The following is a 19713-nucleotide window of genomic DNA, read 5'->3' as shown; positions in this document are numbered from 1 at the left end:
CCCCCCCCCCCCCCCCCCTGCCTCAGAACCTAGTGTTTACACTGCGGGCTCCCTGTGTCAGAAAACAGCACCAATTATGGAGGAGTTTGTTTTTTTAGCTCCCTCTCCCCCCCTCCTCCTTCCTCCTCCGCACCCCAGCTCTCCTGCTGACTCCGCCATTACCTCATTCATTTTTACAGAGCTGGCCATATGTTAATCAATAGGAGAGGTTGAGGATCGGCGCCTACAGGAAGCCAACTGTGAACCTGAACTTGAGCTTTTGTTTCATATTTCATTAGGAATGCCGATTTCAGCTTCTTCTTTTTTTTTTTAAGGATAGGATATGTGTTAGTGCAAATGGAATCTTGTTCACAAAAAAAGCTATTTGAAGATGTCATTTGGATCTACAGTATGGAATATTGGGCGCTTATCATTCATGATATCACCATTTCATAGACTTACCTAATCAGTTTAATAATCTAAAGAAACTAAACAACACATCAATCCACAGGGAAAATAAACTTTAGTAGAGCTAACCGGATTAGTTGCTTAATCGATAGAAGCTTAGTGCGAGTTGTTCTAAAACTCCACGAGTAATTTTAAGGAAAACTGGCAAACACATGACTGGTTTCAGCTTCTCAAGTGTAAAGTTTTTCTGCTTTTCTTAGTCCTGTATGGTATAAACTGAATATATTTAGGTTTGGACTGTTGGTCAGACAAAGTTAGACATTTTAAGACAAACACTTAAGCTTGATTTATACTTCTGCGTAAAATCTACACCCTTGCTACATACACACACACATGCACGTACCTATGCTGTAGCTTGACATGACATGCGTCTCTCGGGAAACGGACCCACACATCGTCGCGACGCACGTCGCTCCCCGCGTAGGCTACGGCCAAAGCTCTGCGTGGCGCCTCCGCACAACCATAAATCACGCTTTAGGCTCCGGAAGCTTGCGATGAACATGTGTTTTGCTATTTGCTGACATCTAATAGGCCAAACAACTAAAAAATAAGTAGAGAAAATATTCACTAGATGAATCGATAATGAAAACAAATTGTTAGTTGCAGCCCAACGTCCGTACGTGTATCTCCATTTACGTCAGGAGTATATGGGAAAATGAATGTGATAGTAACTGTTTGAAGTGTTTTTTTAATGAAGCATTTTGCATTGATGACGCTCTTCTAAGAAGAGCCCATATTGTGATGTACAGTACCATGTGCCATGGGCGATATGAGTTACCCCCCCGCAGGGCCCTGTAGTCTGCCTGCACTGCACATTAACGCCTCTGAATGCCTCGCCTAGCATGGCAGCACTGCTGCCACCGTGTGTTCACCTACCACATCCTAATCAATATGCACTGTGTTCTCGTCTCTGTTCTCTGTCTCGTGCATGGCCCTCTCCCTTCACCCCCCCCCCCCCCCCCTCCCACTTCCTTTCACCCCTGTGCATGGTGCACTCCCTCCACGCCCCAACAACACCTCACCTATCTCTCCATCCCACCCCGTTCACCCGTTCACCGTCACTGACTCCACTGTATGTGTTGCTGCATGGCCTGCGGCCCCCTCCCCCGACGCCTCGCCTGTCACTGGCCCCCCCCTCCCCCACACCCCAGGACCACTCGGGCACTCTGGGCGCGGAGGAGTTCAAGGCCTGCCTGATCAGCCTGGGCTTCGATATCGCCAACGATGCACAGGTACTTACTCGTAGCCACACCTCTGCTGTAAGAGGTTTAACTGGTTTCTTTTTCTTTTTTCTTTTGTACTTCTCTCTCCCCCCCCCCCCCCTGCCCCCCACCCCCCACCCCCCTATTCCTCTGACCGGACCCTTATTATCCCTCTATTCCCACCTTTTACTGCTCATCCCTCGTGTCTAAATTTCCTTTGTGTTTTCCACAAACTTTGCAACATCCACATTGTGGCCTTCCTCCTTAATTCTACTCTTTGTTCATCCTTTACTCTTCCAACGATTTCCCTCCGCTATCCCTGCCGCTCTGCCTCTTTCTCCTTCTCCTCCTGGTTTCCTTTGTCCATCACGGACCTTGTAGAAGAGATCAGGAATCATGGACGCCGAAGACTTCAAAACCTGCCTTATCTCCGTTGGTTACAACCTGGTAAAGCCACGAGCACTCTTTAAGTATGAATATTTGTTTGCGTGTAATGAATGTGACCAGTTGGAAGTGGTAATGGATAGACGCAACCTTCATTTGATGTATGTATGTTTTCAGATTTAAAAGGATGGTTTATTTTCCACACTGCTCCATTTAAGGAATGTATTAGAATGCATAGTGATGCCAATGCAACAGTTCCTTGACTTAATGTAAAAACGCGGAACAAGTTATATTTCTGAGTGCAGAATACCTGCCCCTTGCTGTGCGTTGTTTGTGTGTTGCCGTGGGGACTGTCACCAAGGCGACTGAGCCTCACAGTTCCTCTCTGTTGCCACCAGGGGGAGAACGAGTTCTCCCGCATCATGAGCATAGTGGATCCCAACCGGATGGGCATCGTCACCTTCCAGGCCTTCATCGACTTCATGTCCCGCGAGACGGCCGACACGGACACCGCCGACCAAGTCATGGCCTCCTTCAAAGTCCTGGCGGGGGACAAGGTACGGCCTTGTTGTTGTCTAGATCCCAACCTCTGTCAAGCTGCTGAACTTCAAAAGTAACTGAGCGCAACAGAGCAAAGTGCAATAATAAATACTAAATACACCAGCACTTTTTGCACTTTAACTACTACAGTCACTTTTTAAGATGTTGTACTGTCTGTACAGTCATGTGTCCTTCCTGCATGTCCTAAGATGCTTTGTTCATCGAATCATGTTTCTATGTTTATTTTTAGAATGATTTTTCTGCTAGATGTTTGTGTTGTTAAGCAGCATATTAGCACTATGCCCAAGACCAATTTCCCCTCAGTGTGTTCTATTCAATTTTCTATAATGACGCAGAGTAGAAATGCCCATTGTGGATTAAGGTCCATTCGGCCAAAAGATGAATATTTAATACACGCTTAGGGTAGCAGAAAAAAGACAAAGATATGAAGAAGCACAAATAAAAACCTGGAAAAAGGCTTAGAAGCACGTTTAAAGCTTTATAAATTAACAATGAATCAAATGACTTTTTTATGTGAAAGCATCACCTGTCTTTGCAGCGCTACAGGGCGATTTAGCGTCTTTCAGCACGTTGTTTTGGTTCCACCTCATAAGTGTCGTTTTGGGCATGAAACGCAGCTGTTTCAGTGGATTAACTCTCTAATAAAACCAGTGTTCACTACCTGTCCAGCCCCAAACGGCACACAAAGTCACCGACTAGCTGGTGAACCTAGTGGAGCATTTAGCAGCTAAAGAGACAAATATTTCCCTCAGGAGTTCTTGGAGGCCAAGACCGATCTGAAAGAATGAATATTAGACTTACAATCAGCAGGTGGCCAGAAACGCGTATGTACAGTACATGAAAAGTAATGTTTGCCATATCAAACTAAATGTCATTATACTCTCTGATGTGTATCTAACATCTTGTTTTCACTATCTCCAAGTGGCCAAAAAATCAGTAGATGCAAGATTTGAGATGTCTTTAAGGAGCCTGTTTAGGTCTGTTGACAGCCTGAAAACTCTCCAGCTGCCAGATTATTCATTAAGTCACTGATATCCTACAAAAAATGTATTTCTAACCACTAAATGACAGAAATAAGAATCCAGTTATACTTTCTTGATGGTACTCACACATGTGATAGAAATGGAGCAACAAAGACATCTCACTGGACTCCTTTTCCGTGTTACCTTGACTTTAGTCTGCCAACTGCAGAGAAAAATAGCTGTCTCTTTGGCTTACCAGTTGGGCTTTCTTCACAAACCACTCATTTTATTCCAGCACTCATCATTTGTACAATGCGCTCGACCGTAAAATGAGATGAAAGTGGCTGAAAGCGCCATTGCCCTGCAGAGATGTGAAAGTAAAAACTCTTTTACATTACAGGGTATTTTTAGTTAAATGACAACAAAAAAAAGTTTTAAAACAAACAAAAACAAAACTCTATTTTTGATTTGTCACATACAATTTACAGTACAATGTAGTGAAATTGAATTACAGCAATTAACCCATCCATTTAGCAGTGGACAGCTATACATACAGCGTCCGGGGAGCAACTTAGCGTCCAGTGCCTTGCTCAGGGGCACTGGCATGGGGCCGGAGGAGCCTGGGATCGATCCACCAATCTGGGGGTTAAGGGACGAGCCCACTATCTGCCTGCCACAAGCCACCTTACCTATGTATACATTTTCAAATATTAAACCAAATCTAAATCCAGACACCTGCTCTTTATAATAATGAAAGATGGCGGCAGGGACAGACGCAGCAGCTGAGTGCTCCAGAAACTCTGTGTATGGATGCAGCTTGTATGGATGTGTACAGGGTTAAGTGAGTCAAAAGTCACTTACATTCCTGTTTATTGACCGGGATGACTGTGCACAAGTTTATTAACATACATATGTAGTGTGTGTATTTATTACGTTAAGTACTTTTTTATATTCAGGAGCGGCACAGCAAATTTCATTGTACACAAGCTTGTGCAATGACAATACACTCTATTATAATCTATTAAGCTCATTTTATTTCCCCAATTTCCATCTGCTCCTTCTGAATATGCAGAATGTATTGATAGCACACAGCTGCTTTTATTAGCATTAAAAATATATATATACATTTTATTTTTCTCCTCCTTGACAGAACTACATTTTAGCCGATGAGCTGCGCCGGGAGCTGCCTCCAGACCAGGCGGAGTACTGCATAGCCCGCATGGCCCCCTACACGGGCCCCGACGCCGTGCCCGGTGCCCTGGACTACATGTCCTTCTCCACAGCTCTGTACGGAGAGAGCGACCTCTGAACACTCTGTCAGTCGTCCTGACTCGGGACCACCAGCCTGCCCGCTCTGATCACCGCCACATCCTCCGTCTGCTCCCGTTCACCAAACTTCTGTCCTACTACGCTCATTGTTTTGTAGGTTTCTGGCCTTATCTTTTTTTTTTTGTCATTATCCTCTGTCTCCTCCTTCCTCCCACCGCTCCATCCTCATCACTGCTCCCTCACATTCTGTCTCCGTTGTATTTGCTTCCCAGCTCTCCAGGTTTACAAAGAGGGAGAGAGAAAAAAAAATGCTTGTTTTTATTTTGTTGTCATTGTTTTTCTTCATCAAATGAATAAAGTTAACATATTTTATTATACTGAACAAAAAAAAGGTATTTTTCTTCACCTTTGATTGAAAATAACAGACAAAAATTGTAATAAAGAAAAATTGCTATACTTTCTCTTCTTATTCTGTTTACTACAGGGATCACGTTTGTTTTTAAGGGATTTACTTTGACAGTTTGTGCATTTATCTGACTCTGAAAATCAAATACCTATATCCTAAACTGTCTGTAGCCTATATGTCCCTCTGTCCCTGGAGAAGCAGGTAATAGGACCCACACTCATTGAAATGATAATGGTGGCCTAAGTACTCGCACAAGGTGTTAGTGAGTACCTGCATCAAAGAAGATGGAACTGAGGAAACTGGAGAGGATATGGTAGTGGTGTGTTCTGTCCACGTTAAAACAGTTTTAACCTACAGTATCTTCTGAATGAAAAATGGGGGGACATTTTTCAGCAATGTGGTTTTTTTTTGGTACTTTCCTGTTATCCGGACCCCACCATATAAAATTTCAAATACGCGTCAAAATCACTGTTTTCATCTCCCGCCTAATTAGCAGTATTTTTTGTAAGTATTATTCATCCCCAACTACCAACTAGCCATTCAACATCATGATGAATCTTTGGAGCCTGCCAAACAATGAAGAGGACTCCATCCAATTTCTGCAAGATGCCAGAACATCCACCAGATGCAGCTCTACACCCCCTCGATGCTATCCTGGAAGAAGTGAAGATCCATTGGCCACCGCAAGTATTGTCATGATATTATATTGCTTTGTTGATTGCTTATTGGATGAATAGGGAATAAACTATTGCAAAAAATTCAATTTTACTGTTTTTTGAGGTGGGGTCCGATAAAAGGAAAGTACTTTTTTTTTTTTTTTTTTTTTTTTTTTTTTAAATACTTTGAATGTTGTTTACACAGAAAAACTAGGCTACACTTATCTTTGGGGCCCCTCAACGAAACAGGGTCACCAAAATTAAGACAGGTGTTGTCTTAAGACCTATACATCATTTCAGTGTATTTCATTAAGTGGTGCATACAGAATCTACACACAAATGTGTAATTAAGTTACAACTAAAGTAATTGCCCCATAGTGTACCTGGAGAAGGAGGGTCTTTGGCGCAACTGCCATACCACCAAGAAGAAGAAGAAGAAGAAACTATAGTGGAAACTATCTGAATCGGTCAACAGACGGGAGTCTAACTGCTGCAAATATGGTAGGAAAACATTAAAAAATGTTCTATGTCATGTAAAAAACGGTCAGCAGTTGTGTGAAGTGTATCGTTATGTGCTCGTTGTAAAAGACCAATGTAGAAGGCACGAATGTATTTGAGAGACTGCAAGAAAGGAGGACAAGGCACGACGAACGAACCGAATAAATATCACAAGGAAAGTACTCAGCGACAACGGGAGGAGTTTTGACATTTAGCTAACAAGCACATTTTAATATACAAGTAATAATACTTCTTTCCCTGAGCCCGACACAGACAGGAACCTTCAATCACGTCTTCACAATTCTCCGCACAGTTTAGTGCGGCGGACCTGTTCCGGAAGCGCGTCCGGGCTGTTTAACTAACTGTCCATGGCGGTGACCTGCTCGGTGTCTTCATCAGGAAAATGGACTTGTAGCTGGAGAGAAGAGACATGTTTACCTTAAAGGCTTTGCAGAAAAACAAAACGGTCAAATATGGAATCCCTATGCTTGTAAGTATCTTTTATTTTTACGTATTTAACTAACGTTGATAAGTTGGGTAGCTAACACTTTTGCTAGCAAGTTATCAGTGTCATGATAAGTAACGCTGCTCGAAGCTAGTTATTTAAGTTAACCATAAATAATAGTCTATATCGTCCATAAAGTTGTATCTTTTTCTTTTTAAGTCCCTGTTTCATTACATATGAACATTGTCTTGTTTAAGTCATAAGAGCATGGAGTGACGTATAAGAGAGGTTGTCCATATGGATGGGGTTTCAATAAATGTATTCCTTACACTCAGTTGCCAGTTTATTAAATACTTTTTTGCAACACGTGTTGTTATGAAAGGGTGTGGATAACCTTGCCTATGATTAGGGATCACAATCTTTCTCTCTAATGCTGTTTACACCTACTTTCAGATTGGTAAAGAAACAACAACTACACTTTCATATTCCTATTATTTTTGTTGTTTCCCCAACCAGACCACAACAGACAGGTCTAGATAAAAATGTTGTACAATATTTGGACAACCTAAACCCTTGAGACTCCTGGACATTTTTTTTTTTCATTTTTTTTTTACATTTTACTAATGTGTGACTGTCTGGATGTGAAAAAAAGCAGGGGAAATCCCCTCTTTTGTGTTTTCTCAAATAGAGTCAAGATTTCACAAATCTGAAACCCTGTGTTTTAAAACTTGATAAAGAAGTTGAGTGTCTAAAGGCTTTGAGCTAGACCTGATGGTCTATGAACGTTAGGAGGAGGAAAATACAGTGAAATCATATAAAAAGAGATTTCACACATCCGAAAGGGGGTTTTAAGCGGCATTGAGGCTTTAACTAGGAAAACCATTTTATAACAAGAAGCGGGGCAAAAACCGGAGCAACTGTCGCTCAGTATTGTCACTTAAGTTTCCCTTAACCTCCCTTAACTGGCCAGTCGGAAGCAGCTGACTTCAGTGTCGTCAGCCCTGCGACAAACCCCAGTATGTCCATGAAGGTTATAATGTTCAGTTTCTCATTATTTTCAACTTTATGCTCATTTACAATGCTCCACAGTCATTTGTGTTGCTGTTAAATTGTACTGCACAGTTTTGATGATCGTTGTTTTTACTTAAGACATGCTAAAACCACAACTAATTAGTAAAAGTTTTCATGTCTAACTGGGCACTAGTGTTACTGCGATGTCATGTCCACATTATTCAGAAGTAACTTGAACTTTGTTGAAGCAAATGCTCTGCAGTAACCAAAGTATTTAGGATTAAGTGAACTATGGACAACATGTGTGCTCTCAATGTTTTTTCAGTTGCTCGTAGTTGGAGGTTCCTTTGGCCTGCGAGAGTTTACACAAATTCGCTATGATGCACAGAGGATCAGAAAAAAGGTTTGTTTGGTTACATTTATTTTACTTTTTTTCTTTTCTGAACATTGAAGTACTTACAAACATAAGCGTACAATGTCTTGTAGAGGCTGTAGATTCAGTCAAAATACATGCCAGGGAATATAATATTCTACCTTGAAGAAGACAAGGGAACAAATAAATGCAAATTAAGTAATGAAAATAAAAAGACTATGGGGGATTGATGTACAAATGTAGAGTAGTAGTAGAAGTTTTAAACTCATGAATAAAAGCACATAAAAGACCAAATTTAGAAGAATTAGAGGAATCTACATGCATGTGTTTTGCCATCCTACTGGACTGCATCTTTCTCAGTGAATAGAAAAACAAGAAGAAGGAAGATAGATGGATAGATATTTATTGATCCCAAAAAAAGGGAAATTGTGGTGTTACAGCAGCAAAATCAGTCGCACAGAATATAAATATAAATGAAATACTTGGATACAATGTACGTACATACAATATACATGAAATAATAATAGGATAAAATATAAAAACAAAGATTTAATATATACAAGATGGGAATAAAAAAATTTGCAACTGCTAAAATAGTATAATAAAATGTAAATAGACCAATTGTGCAGGTTGTATTGTGATGTCTCAGAGTCTTATCTAGAAACCAGTGGACGGAGGGTGAACTATTTCTCCACTCGCTACAGTGAAGATGCGTCTTACATTAGCCATATATATATATATATATATATATATATATATATATATATATATTTGATGAAGAGTTGCTCATGATGAACGTGCCAGTAGATTAAATGCCTCACATTTCCTCCACCACAAGAAATCAGTGGAAGGAACCACGTCCCACTGTCTCTGTACAGCCAGTGTGCAATGACTCCTCCCAGTGGTTAGACACTTAATTGCACACGAGGATCATGGGTTTTCTAAAGGGGACAGTGTAAAAATAGCCAATGTATAGAGATGTTTGGGACTGTCTGCCAGGACTGTTTGGATCTCCCAGTGCAATGCAGTGTGGTTGATGTGAGGCTTATTTATTAAATAGAATTAGATATTAGATTAGATTGTCTATCCATCATTACAGACACTGCAGGCATACAGCACAGCACCGACAGGCTTTTCTAACGCGTTTAGTGAGTCAACACAAGAGAACCAGCTCTAATAATTCATTAAATGACAGACACGATTCATTAGAATTGACAAGAAGACCAGCCCTTTATTAGAAGCTATCGCGATGTGATGAGCTGTTTTGTGCTGTTTTGCTTTGACAAACGACGATGTGGGTGGGAGCCAGATGGCGCGGGCATCTTTTCTTACTACTGTCCATGTGAAGCACCGCTGGACTGTGGATGACGACGGGGGAGGGGGGCAGCGTGCATGGGCAGCTGCCCCCAACACGACTCGGTCTGTTCTGACAGGGCCTGCGGCACACACTGTGTGTGTGTGTGTGAGTGTGAGAATATAACCACTCTTGCGGTCCTTACTAAGAGCTGTCATTATCCTATTCCGTTATGTTCTTACAGATATTTGCCCACTTAAATCATTAAAACCGCTGTGAGGGTTAAGTCACTGTATGATCCAATTAGTATTTTCCCTTCAACGATGTTATTTAGCCTGCGGAAGAGATGAACTTCAAGGCCTTTTGTCTTCCCTGTCCAGGATTTGTGCGAGTTGTCTTCACCCCTGATGCTCCCAGTTAGGTTTTGAGGTCCAGCCTTGTGGCAGACAGTCAGAGAAATGCTAGTAACACCTCCATAGAACTGTAGGTGTCATACAAATTGCTCGGGCTATTCATTTCCTGGTCTGGAGGCTGCAAAACAGTCTAGATATTTTATTTGCTGTAGTAGTGTAAGTCTAATTAAAATTCAATCATGGAATTTTGAAAGGCATCAATCACCGGAGTTACCGCTGCGTTATTGCTGTGAAATATTAGAACTCATTAGAAATAATGATTCAGAATGGGATTCATTTCAGGCCTATTCTCGGGTAAAATCAATTTGAATTGCAAAACTCCGATAGCTCCATTGGACTTGACTCTCTCTCCCAAAACCTCTGACACAGAATACTTACCATCTTTACTAAACCCGGTGATGGTGATGCCAAATCAAGCAGAATAATTTAGAGAGTAAAAAAACGGTTGCATGTTAGACTGCTCTCTTTTCATATGTAAGGCATGCTTGATACAATTAAATAAATCAAAAAAAAAAAAATACAGATACCGGCGACCAGTATCCGCTATACTGGTATCGGAACATCTCTAATTTTGATACTAGAGATGTTCTGGTACCGATTGCCCATACAGCTGTTACAACATAATGAAGTGTATGACACAGTGGTATCGGATCAGTGCTCGGTATCGGCCTATACACAAGTTCAGGTATCAGAATCGGTACCGGGGAAACACAAAATGGTATCAGACCATCTCTAGTTGATATTCACCAAACGTATCTCTCAAACTTTCCATTGAGCTCTTCCTTACTGTGGTATGTTTTCATTGTCTCCGTGTTGTTGTGAAGGCGTGACTCTCTCTCTCTCTCTCTCTCTCTCTCTCTCTCTCTCCTCAGCTGGATCCGTCACTGGAAGCCAAAGTAAATGTCCAGAAGCAGTCAGCCATGCTGGAGGAGGAGTATGAGGTAAGGAGACACAGGCTGGGCACCCGGGGGGCGTGGGGTGAGGGGGTGCTAGACGAAAGAATCTAACTGCTGTTGTCCTTCTGCAAGAAAGTGGAGCTGGTCAACAATATGGGCTTGACACACGGGTGTCATCAGAATGCGAGACATTTTAAAAGGTGTGTAGAGTCGGCACACGTTGTCATGGATCCTGTAAAACCTGCAGGCAGGTTAGAGGGAAACACGGGGATTGTATTTGTAACGTCATACGTCATCATTTTTAACCTCGTTTAGTAGAATATTGGGAATGCAATTCTTAAACAATCTTTAATAACCTTAATACATTTTTCGTTATTAAATTAAGTGTTCATTTGTTTAGGTTATTAGTAATTCAGTAATATGATCGAAGTAATATAGTGTGGCCCTGATGTCTTCTACTATTGATCAGTTGGGAGTTTTTTTTTCTTTTTTCATACTAACAAGAACAGTCAATACAAATGTAAAATGTTTAGAGATTATCAGCACACATGCTGATAATCTGATAATCTGATAATCTGATAATGTTTGATGAATGTTAGGGCAGCACGACGCGAGGAAAATATCGAATTGTGGTTCTTTTGACTGACGTTGGGATTGCAATATGATTCATGATATAGGAGGGAATGATCCTTTTTTATCATTATTTTCATTGAAAAAAATATCAATTTAAAAAATGCAAATGATTGATTATAGTGTGATTTGTGCGAGGATCAGTACCAAACAATAGCACCACGATACTTCATTCAGATTGGATGGATAGATAGATAGATGTTTATTGATCCCAAGAAAAATGGGAAATTCCAGTGTTACAGCAGCAAAATCAGTCACAAAGCACAGAATATAAATATAAATGAAATACTAGGAAAAATATACATACATACAATATACCTGAAATAATAATATAAATAAAATAAAACAAATATTTGAATATGTACAGGATGGGAAAACAAAAATGTGCAACTGCTTAAATAATATGCTAAAATGTATGCTAAATGTAAATAAACCAATTGTGCAGGTTGCACTTAGTGCAGTAGTGTGGTGTCCAAAAAAGTACACTAGTCCATGTTGCCATTTTGATAAAATTGTGAAGGGCGTATATGGATAAAATAAAAATGGGGACAACTGCACACAGTCTCCCCCTGAAGGCAGGTGGCTGTGAATGTGGGATTATTGGTTTCAGAAAGTTCCAGAAGTCCGACCCGCGCCTCCTAATCTTCCTAATCAGAAAGATGTTTGGTGAGGGGAGCTGGGCGAAGCTATTCTCCAATCCGACGAGCCGCTGTGGAGAAGCATCCGGGCAGCCTAGTTCTTGCCTCCTCTCACCCTGCATGACATGCCAGATGGTTCTATTTTTCCACATCTGCACTATCACAGTACATGAAGTAAACTGAGAAGAAGAAAAAATCCTAAATTGACTTTGAAATGTTGTCTCGTGTTCATGCAAGAACACAAGTTCATGTTTTTAGTTGAAATAATCCTGTACAGTTTTCAGTAGGGCTGGACAATAAATGTATTATATCACTATCGTGATATGAGCTACTACATGAGCCTTGTCTCTGTGCATTAAGTTTTCTATACGACGTGTAACCTAAGACAGCCAATCAGCAGCATTGTTAGATTTTGATAGTAGCATGCTGTGTGCTTACTGGCTCACTGACTCTGATGAGATTTACTCCTTGGGTATTGAATATTGAGGCATTTTTCGATACTCTATAGAGGCAAGTTTATCGGTGCCTAAAACGACGTTCGGTTCCCAGCCCTAGCTGCATTACAGGAAAGTGACATGATTTTCTAACTGTTCTGTTATTTGCCTTTAACCACTTAGTCATTATATCCACATTATTATTGATGATCATTTATTTTAAAGTCTCATTGTGTAAATATTTTGTGAAAGCACCATTAGGCAACCCCACAATATGGTTGTAAAGTCAACATTGAGGTATGTGGTCAAGAATCTGGTGCCATCTCATTTTCTCCCAGCCCTAGTTTTCCGAGTTGAATCTATGACTGGTCAGAGGGTGAATTCCTGAAGTATTAAAACCTCGTCTCCCTGTGTTGTTGTTCTCCGTTCTGCAGAAGTTGAAGGAGGTGAATTTGGAGGAGTGGAGGAACATCCGCGGTCCCCGTCCCTGGGAGGACTCCAGGGAGTACCAGGAGCAGCAGCGCGCCAGGCAGAATAAAAAGGACTGAGGCCCAGCGGGCTGCGCCGCACGCACACACACACACACACACACACACACACACACACACACACACACACCACACCACACCACACACACACACACACACCACACACACACACACCCACACACCCACACTGTAGCAGGGCGGACCAGACGGGAATGGGCCGAGGCTCCACTAAGTTTATCTCTATACGATATTCTGTTGATTCTATGGACATGATACAATATTTACTGATATCTTAAAGTCTGTCACGGTACGATTTTGATTGAATTCAGGGGCCTGCGATCGATACCAGACATGATCAGAAAACCAACTAAAATATGACTTGTCAGTTTTACAACTGAGCTCTTCCAGGCATTTAAATGACATGCAACTATGCACTTTATAATACAAAGAACAAAAATGAAACGGAAATCAAAAATAAAGGGGGAATCTTCGAGACGATATGTGACTATACTTTCACCTTGCATCGATAATATTGGATCGTGGCATATTGAAAAGATATAATGATCAAGATCTATGTATCGTTACACCCCTAACTGAGACCCCAGCAGCCCAGGCGTGCGCTCTACTTCTATGGCCACGGTCTGTGTCGGACTCTAAACTTCGCTTGTTTGTAACGAGTTGTAGTCTCTTCTGGTTGTAACTAGTGCTGTCAAACAATTCAAAAGTTTAATTGCGATTAATCGCATTCTCATTGTTAACTTGCAATTAATCACACATTTTTATCTATTCTAAATGTCCCTTGATTTCATTTTGTCCCATCATTTCTTTTTGTCATTTTAATGCTCTTTTCAACATGAAAAGTGGATTTCTTTGTTCCTCAAAACGTAACGTTTTGTGTGTGCGGCGTGGCTGCTGTCTTTATGTTCCCGGTCTAGCTAGATCCAGTGTGGTGTTGTAGTTTTTCTAACGTTACAAGTTGTTGCAACAGCATGTGGAAAAAAACTACAAAGTTTGCTAGGCCAAAAAGAACATTAATCTTGTGATTTAAAAAAAAAAAAAAAAAAAAACACCGTAAGAACCCATTTAACCGACAGCACTAGTTGGAACACATTCAGGACTACAGGTAATTAAAAGGATGCCACATGAGCCCAAAGCCTTGAATTAAGTTAAAGGTTGGTCTTTTAAGCAGTGTGCATTGGTTCTTATTGTTTCACACACATAAATATAAGCCAGTCACCTGTCGGTGTGTTATCCTCCACTGTGATCAGGAGCTTGTCATAAACCACCAGTAGGTGGCTGTGTGCTGCTGCACCTTACCGCACACACACACAAAGCAAGGTAGGAACAACATATATGATTTCCATGTCTCAATAAATAATTTTCTATTGATCCAAATGGTTACTTTTTTACATTCATTTAGTTTTTGACAAAAGCTCGTAGACGTGGTGAGTCTTTGTTTACAACAGTATGCATTGATTTACCAGTTGAGAGTATAAAAGAATAAATAACACAACGGTCCGGCCTTTTCCTCAGGCTTTATAGGTCTCGACAGTAATCTGTTTCTCTGACAGTTATTACTTTGCAACGCAGTGGATTTATTACCTTTTTTATAATGGAAATAGTATTACCTTTTTCTCCTTTTTTTTTTTTTTAAAGTTTGTTCTACAAACCGAAAGAACATGATTTTCTTTTTTCTTTTTTTTGCGGCAAGTCTTCGGATTGTACATATGAGTAATGTTTGGCTGACTGACAGATAATGTACAGTATATGTACTGCCTTACCTCATTCAGTTGTGAAATGGGATGTAATGAATATTCTTCAGGTGGAGAGGTGTGTATGAGAATGTCCTGGGATACATTTTCTGTAATCACATTTTTTCTGCTTATGATTTTGAGTCACATTAATAACCAGTGTTCCTCAGGCTCGGGAATGTACTGCACACAAACGGCTCACGTGAGGATTTTTAATTTTTTTCATGCACAGGTTGGACAGATGGAAGTCTTCATGCTTTGTCGTTGCTTGTTTGAGTGTCGGGCCGCGCTGCCATGAAGCAGCAGTTGCCCCTAATCCGGCGAACAGATGAATCACGTAATTTGTCACAGGAATGGCAGATCAGATCAAGCCTTTTTCATCGGGCTGTGTGTTGATTAATAAAAATGTCTGGTGAATGCTTCTGTTTCTGAAGAAGACTCCCTAAATGTAGAGCACACCCGTGTTTATGCATTGTAATCTTAGAGGTCAATCACACACTTATTCTGGATGCTCCACAGGCCTGCCCCTGGGCTGTTTGGGATGGCTGTCTGAAAATCAGAACCACAGCCAACTGTGGGAAAGGAGAAATATTGAGTTTGAAAGTTGATAAGCCAATCTGAAGTGGATTTAGAGGGATGTGGCTTCTGCTGTAAGGTGAGCTGCAATGGTGGATGAAGTGTTGGGCTTTGGAATCCATCTGGATAATACGCAAAACTCTCACAGGGACAAAGTGTATGTCTTTTTTTTTTTTTGGTGTAAAATGATCTCATTTGGCCACGCTTTTAACTATACAGTATATTTCACTTCCTCCTTAAGGTGTGGTGGAAGAAGTATTCCGATTCTTTAATTTAGCAAAAGTACTAATACCACACTAAAAATACCATGTTATAATTAAATGTCCTGCATTGAAAATGTGCTTAAAGTATTAAAAGTAAAAGTCTGTTTTAATGCTGAAAAATCCTCACATTTTTAGAAAGTGGAAACCATCTGTCAATCAAGTCTTTAACCCTCATGTTGTTCTTGGGTCAAATTGACCCGTTTTCCCATATCAATGTTCTTTTTAACTACCCAAAATAACATGATCGATTCCACACAACGCTCTTTGGGGGGATTTTTGATGGGTAATCTTGGGGTGTCTTATTCAATTTTATAGCATTTGAAAAAAATTGAAGTGCTTTTGAAATAGTATTGAGTAAAAAATGACAAATTCCAGTCTGGGATTATCCATCAACATCCATTCCTTTAATTTTAGTCTAATTAATTTCTAATTTCTGCTTTTCTAACTCAAACATTAGGTATAATTTCCTATAAATGAGGTTAATTTACCATAAATTCCTAAAATAACTAAACTAAAGTTAATAAGTTAGGGTTACGTACTGTTGAAAATATCAAATAAAGTGACAAACATTGGAAAAAAGCATTAAGTTTTGGAAAAAAGGAGAAAAACGTAAGGGAAAAAAGTGCGAGAATTGATTAAAAAGCGTCAACAAAATTGATTTTAAATTTTGACGGGAGACGACACAAAAGTTAATGGTTAATCTTTCAGCTGGACTTGAAGAAAAACGTATTTTATAAACTACTGCTGTTTTGTGTGCAAAAATCTTAAGAGTAGAAGTAGAAAATGGCATGAACAGACAAGTAAAGTACAAGTACCTCAAATGTGTACTTAAGTAAGAGTACTTGAGTGAATGTACTCAGTTACATTCCACCACTGCTAAGCCGTGTGTTGGTGAACCATCTGTAAACTCTAGCTAGCAAAGCCACACGGCCTGGCGTCTTCTCCATAGAGTCCACTTCTGACGACCCATGTGAAGGAGACTGCAGAGCGCCGAGGCGGAGATCTTACGGCCCACTGCAGTACTTTTGTGGAGATGCAGCACGGGTGTAGTCGTCGGAGGCCTCGCTATCGTAAGCCAGCCACCAGGATGCATAACAAGTTGGAGTCCTAATTTGAAGAATGCTCGCCCCCTTCACGTGCTGTTCAATTTTTAATTAGAAAAAGCAAGAAAATGTGATCAAATATTAATCGGACATGGGCTAAGAAAAGAACAAATCAAATTCAATATTTACAACTTCATTCTGCGAACGCGAGAACTAATGAGGTCTTAGAAACGAGAATCACGTAGCTGGTTTGAAAATGCGGCCTCTGAAACCCAAAATAACTAATCCCTACAATCTTCCAGGGGCCCTCTCCAGCTCCGTGGCCCCTGGATCATTCAGATTTTCCCCTCTAATGCGCAGCCCTGGGAGTTGGTGTTCCTGCTGCCAGATTATCCCAGCTCTCAGTCTTTTTGGCCCTTGATGAATGAAAAGTCCCTCCTCCCAAACACACTCTCACACACTCCAGATGAAGATTAATTACCACTGGTATTATCTCACAGGAATACATTTCTCACAAAGATTAGAGACACGATTATTCCGTTCCACGAGCAAAATACAAAACATTTGACCACATTCTGTGAATGGGCTCCCCTGGGGAATCCTCGACCCAGGTTGACAGCCAATGTGATGTATTTCCTTCTTATGAACCAATAGGCTGTCACTTGTGGAACGGAAAGGCAGAGTAGAGAAACCTGCTTTAGTTCAGCTCTAATATGTAATGTGTTTTTTAATATATTTTTTTTAATTATTAATCCCCTTTTCCAGATAGGGAGCAAAGCCAATGAAGCTGTGGTCAGTGAAAGCCTTAACCTTCACTTAGACCTTCGCAATATATCAATATTATATTGATATTGTGAAATGAGACTAGATATCGTCTTAGATTTTGGATATATCGTAACATAGTGATATGACATAAGAGTTCTTTTCTTGGTTTTTAAAGGCTGTCACATGTAAAGTTGTCATTTTCTGAACTTCCCATACGGTTGTGATTGTTCTATTATTTGTCTTTACCCATTTAGTCATTATATCCACATTACTGATGATTATTTATCTAAAATAGAAGTGTGAAGATATTTTGTTAAAGCACCAACAGTCAACCCTAGAATATTGCCGCAACATTGATAGAGGTAATTGGTCAAGAATATCGGGATATTTGATTTCCTCCCTATCGCCCAGCCCTACCTTCACTACATCTACTGACTCCCTGAAATGTCACTTAGAGAGCTGCAGAATCAAATGCCAAAAAAATAGACCTATTCTGCATGGAGGAGGGAGGAAAGTGAGCGGAGAAATGGTCTCTCTCTCTCTCTCTTTCTCTCTCTCATATCATTTCTATAAATAGACAGACGCTTGGCAGCTGAGGGGTAGTCCACGCAGAACAAATGCACCCCCTGGCTGTTTCACTCCATTCCCCACATAATGAGGCAGACAGAACGCACACAGATCGCCGCCGTCACTTCCACTCTCCCCAGGACCGAGGCAGGGGCCACACGTTGCCATGGAGACGTGGCTGTTGGGCAGAGCCCCCACCCCCCAGCCGAACATGCTTCTGTTTTGGCACGCAAGCCAAGCCCCTCAGACGAGCTGACCCCTCCGTTGTATCATCCCATCATTCCCCTACTCTTTATCCTCTTCCCCCTTCTTCCTCTCTTTCATTCAGCACCATAAGGCACGGGGGAGATGAGTAGATGAGAGTGGAGTCCAGTGTCCTACACTCGTCTTCTGTGCACTGTGTCTCTTATGTAATGGAGTCAGTGTGGGTATCCCTCTCTCACCCATCTTCCTCTACAAATATATTCCAGACCAGTGAGCCACTGAATGCTCAGCTCCAATAGCTGCAGCTGCAGAAGGGGCTCTCTCCATTGATGAGCTTTACTATGCTACGTGTGTGCAAATACCGGTCTCTGTGGATCTTATTTGAGCCAAAAGTACATACAGTGTGAAAGCTTGGCCCCGGACTCCTTTCTATCTCCATTGCACTCTGTATATTTATGGAGATGTCAGGGTTTTATTTGAGGAGCGGATGTATTAGTGCACGGTGGTCAAGGTTATGGTGCGTTATATGAAGAGTAACCAGCTCTTCTCTGTATGATTATGTGCACATATGATGCCTGTATGTCTGCATGATGAGTTGACCGTGACGGTGTGTGGCCATGTCAAAAGAAGCAGCTATTTGTGATTACAGGTGATGGCCCAACTCTCCAAAAGAGTAATTATTTTTCTTTCTCGGGCAATTTGAATTTAAGGGTTCAAAATTGCAAACAAAGCCATAAAAAAAGAAACATTTTGTGTAACATCATTTTTCCTTTTCTTAATTTGCTTGTCATCCCTCAGATTTATGTTTATGGTGCCAATCTGCTCTGGGGATCCACTGCTATAGCTGTATGTAGTTTTGGTTTTATTTGTCTAGGTTTTTTGACAGCATGTCATAGGGATAACTGACCGGTGGTTAATCCCCGACTCATAGACAAGCTGTGACAGGAGGTCGCAAGGAGACAAGGCTTTGCATGAACTGGTCACAAGCACAAAACCATTGGAACAATTGTCCCAGAGTAGGGGCGCCTTCTGAAAAGAGATTTTACTATTGAGATTTTTGTTTAATTTAGGTTTTCTGAGTTGTGAGCTCCACAATTGAAATATCATTCACCTGCATCACAGTGAGGTAAAGGCAGAAATCTGTAAGCCAGATATCTCCAAACCTGATGAATCAAACCCAAACTGTATAGACTAATCAAGGGGGAACTGACCTGTGAAAAAGCTGCCTTTCTCCTTTCTCACCAGGCCCTGGAAATGAAGTGTTTTGTGTCTGCGTAATAATTCCAGTGTAATGTTTTTAGTTTATTGGATACATTTTCATTTGATGTGCATACAATGACATAGGCCAGTTGAGTTGGTTAATGGGTTCATAGTATTCTAGTTCTCTGTGATGTGGGGGAGATCAGCTGCTCACCAGCTAATCAAGTAAAGTACATTCAGGTGTGCCTGATTCACTTCTCTCAGATAGGGCTGGCCGGCCAGGGGTAGGAGAATGGGTAAGACACACTACATTTTTATAATATTTGTGCTGCTTTTT

The 19713-nt window shown here is 40.9% G+C and overlaps 2 protein-coding genes across 4 annotated transcripts in view; both read left to right on the top strand.

The window, feature by feature from the left end:
* actn1 (actinin, alpha 1) overlaps window positions 1-5286 on the top strand; it is a 68691-nt gene extending 63405 nt beyond the window's left edge. Inside the window, exons 19-22 of the mRNA XM_032501116.1 lie at window positions 1599-1679; window positions 2031-2096; window positions 2432-2590; window positions 4707-5286. Coding sequence (XP_032357007.1) covers window positions 1599-1679; window positions 2031-2096; window positions 2432-2590; window positions 4707-4865 — 465 coding nt within the window. The 3' untranslated portion in view covers window positions 4866-5286. The remainder of the gene's footprint in view (window positions 1-1598; window positions 1680-2030; window positions 2097-2431; window positions 2591-4706) is intronic.
* A 1387-nt stretch (window positions 5287-6673) lies between these two features.
* On the top strand, window positions 6674-14130 carry cox16 (cytochrome c oxidase assembly factor COX16). Of its 3 annotated transcripts, none has more exons than XR_004326841.1 (5): window positions 6674-6875; window positions 8167-8244; window positions 10794-10862; window positions 12954-13128; window positions 13167-14130. XR_004326841.1 is itself a non-coding variant. In XM_032499772.1 (5 exons), exons 1-4 carry the CDS (start codon window positions 6816-6818, stop codon window positions 13065-13067), a joined length of 321 nt encoding a protein of 106 aa, XP_032355663.1. In that variant the 5' UTR covers window positions 6674-6815; the 3' UTR covers window positions 13068-13081; window positions 13187-13232. The 3 variants fall into 3 exon arrangements, 2 of the variants coding, with proteins under 2 accessions (XP_032355663.1, XP_032355662.1); XM_032499772.1 differs by having other exon boundaries at window positions 12954-13081; window positions 13187-13232; XM_032499771.1 differs by having other exon boundaries at window positions 6675-6875; window positions 12954-13069; window positions 13182-13233.
* Window positions 14131-19713: the final 5583 nt, after the last annotated feature.

This window comes from Etheostoma spectabile, chromosome 20 (assembly GCF_008692095.1).
Source record: "Etheostoma spectabile isolate EspeVRDwgs_2016 chromosome 20, UIUC_Espe_1.0, whole genome shotgun sequence".
NCBI lineage: Eukaryota > Metazoa > Chordata > Actinopteri > Perciformes > Percidae > Etheostoma > Etheostoma spectabile.
The sequence above is the reverse complement of the archived record's forward strand: the minus strand, read 5'-3'. Positions and strand labels throughout refer to the sequence as shown.

Excerpts from the sequence above, each read along its gene's own strand:
- cox16 (XM_032499771.1), top strand. The coding sequence starts at position 6,816 with ATGTTTACCTTAAAGGCTTTGCAGAAAAACAAAACGGTCAAATATGGA. Across the intron at positions 6,876-8,166 it reads AATATGGAATCCCTATGCTT|TTGCTCGTAGTTGGAGGTTC; the intron begins GTAAGTATCTTT and ends ATGTTTTTTCAG. Across the intron at positions 8,245-10,793 it reads CACAGAGGATCAGAAAAAAG|CTGGATCCGTCACTGGAAGC; the intron begins GTTTGTTTGGTT and ends CTCTCTCCTCAG.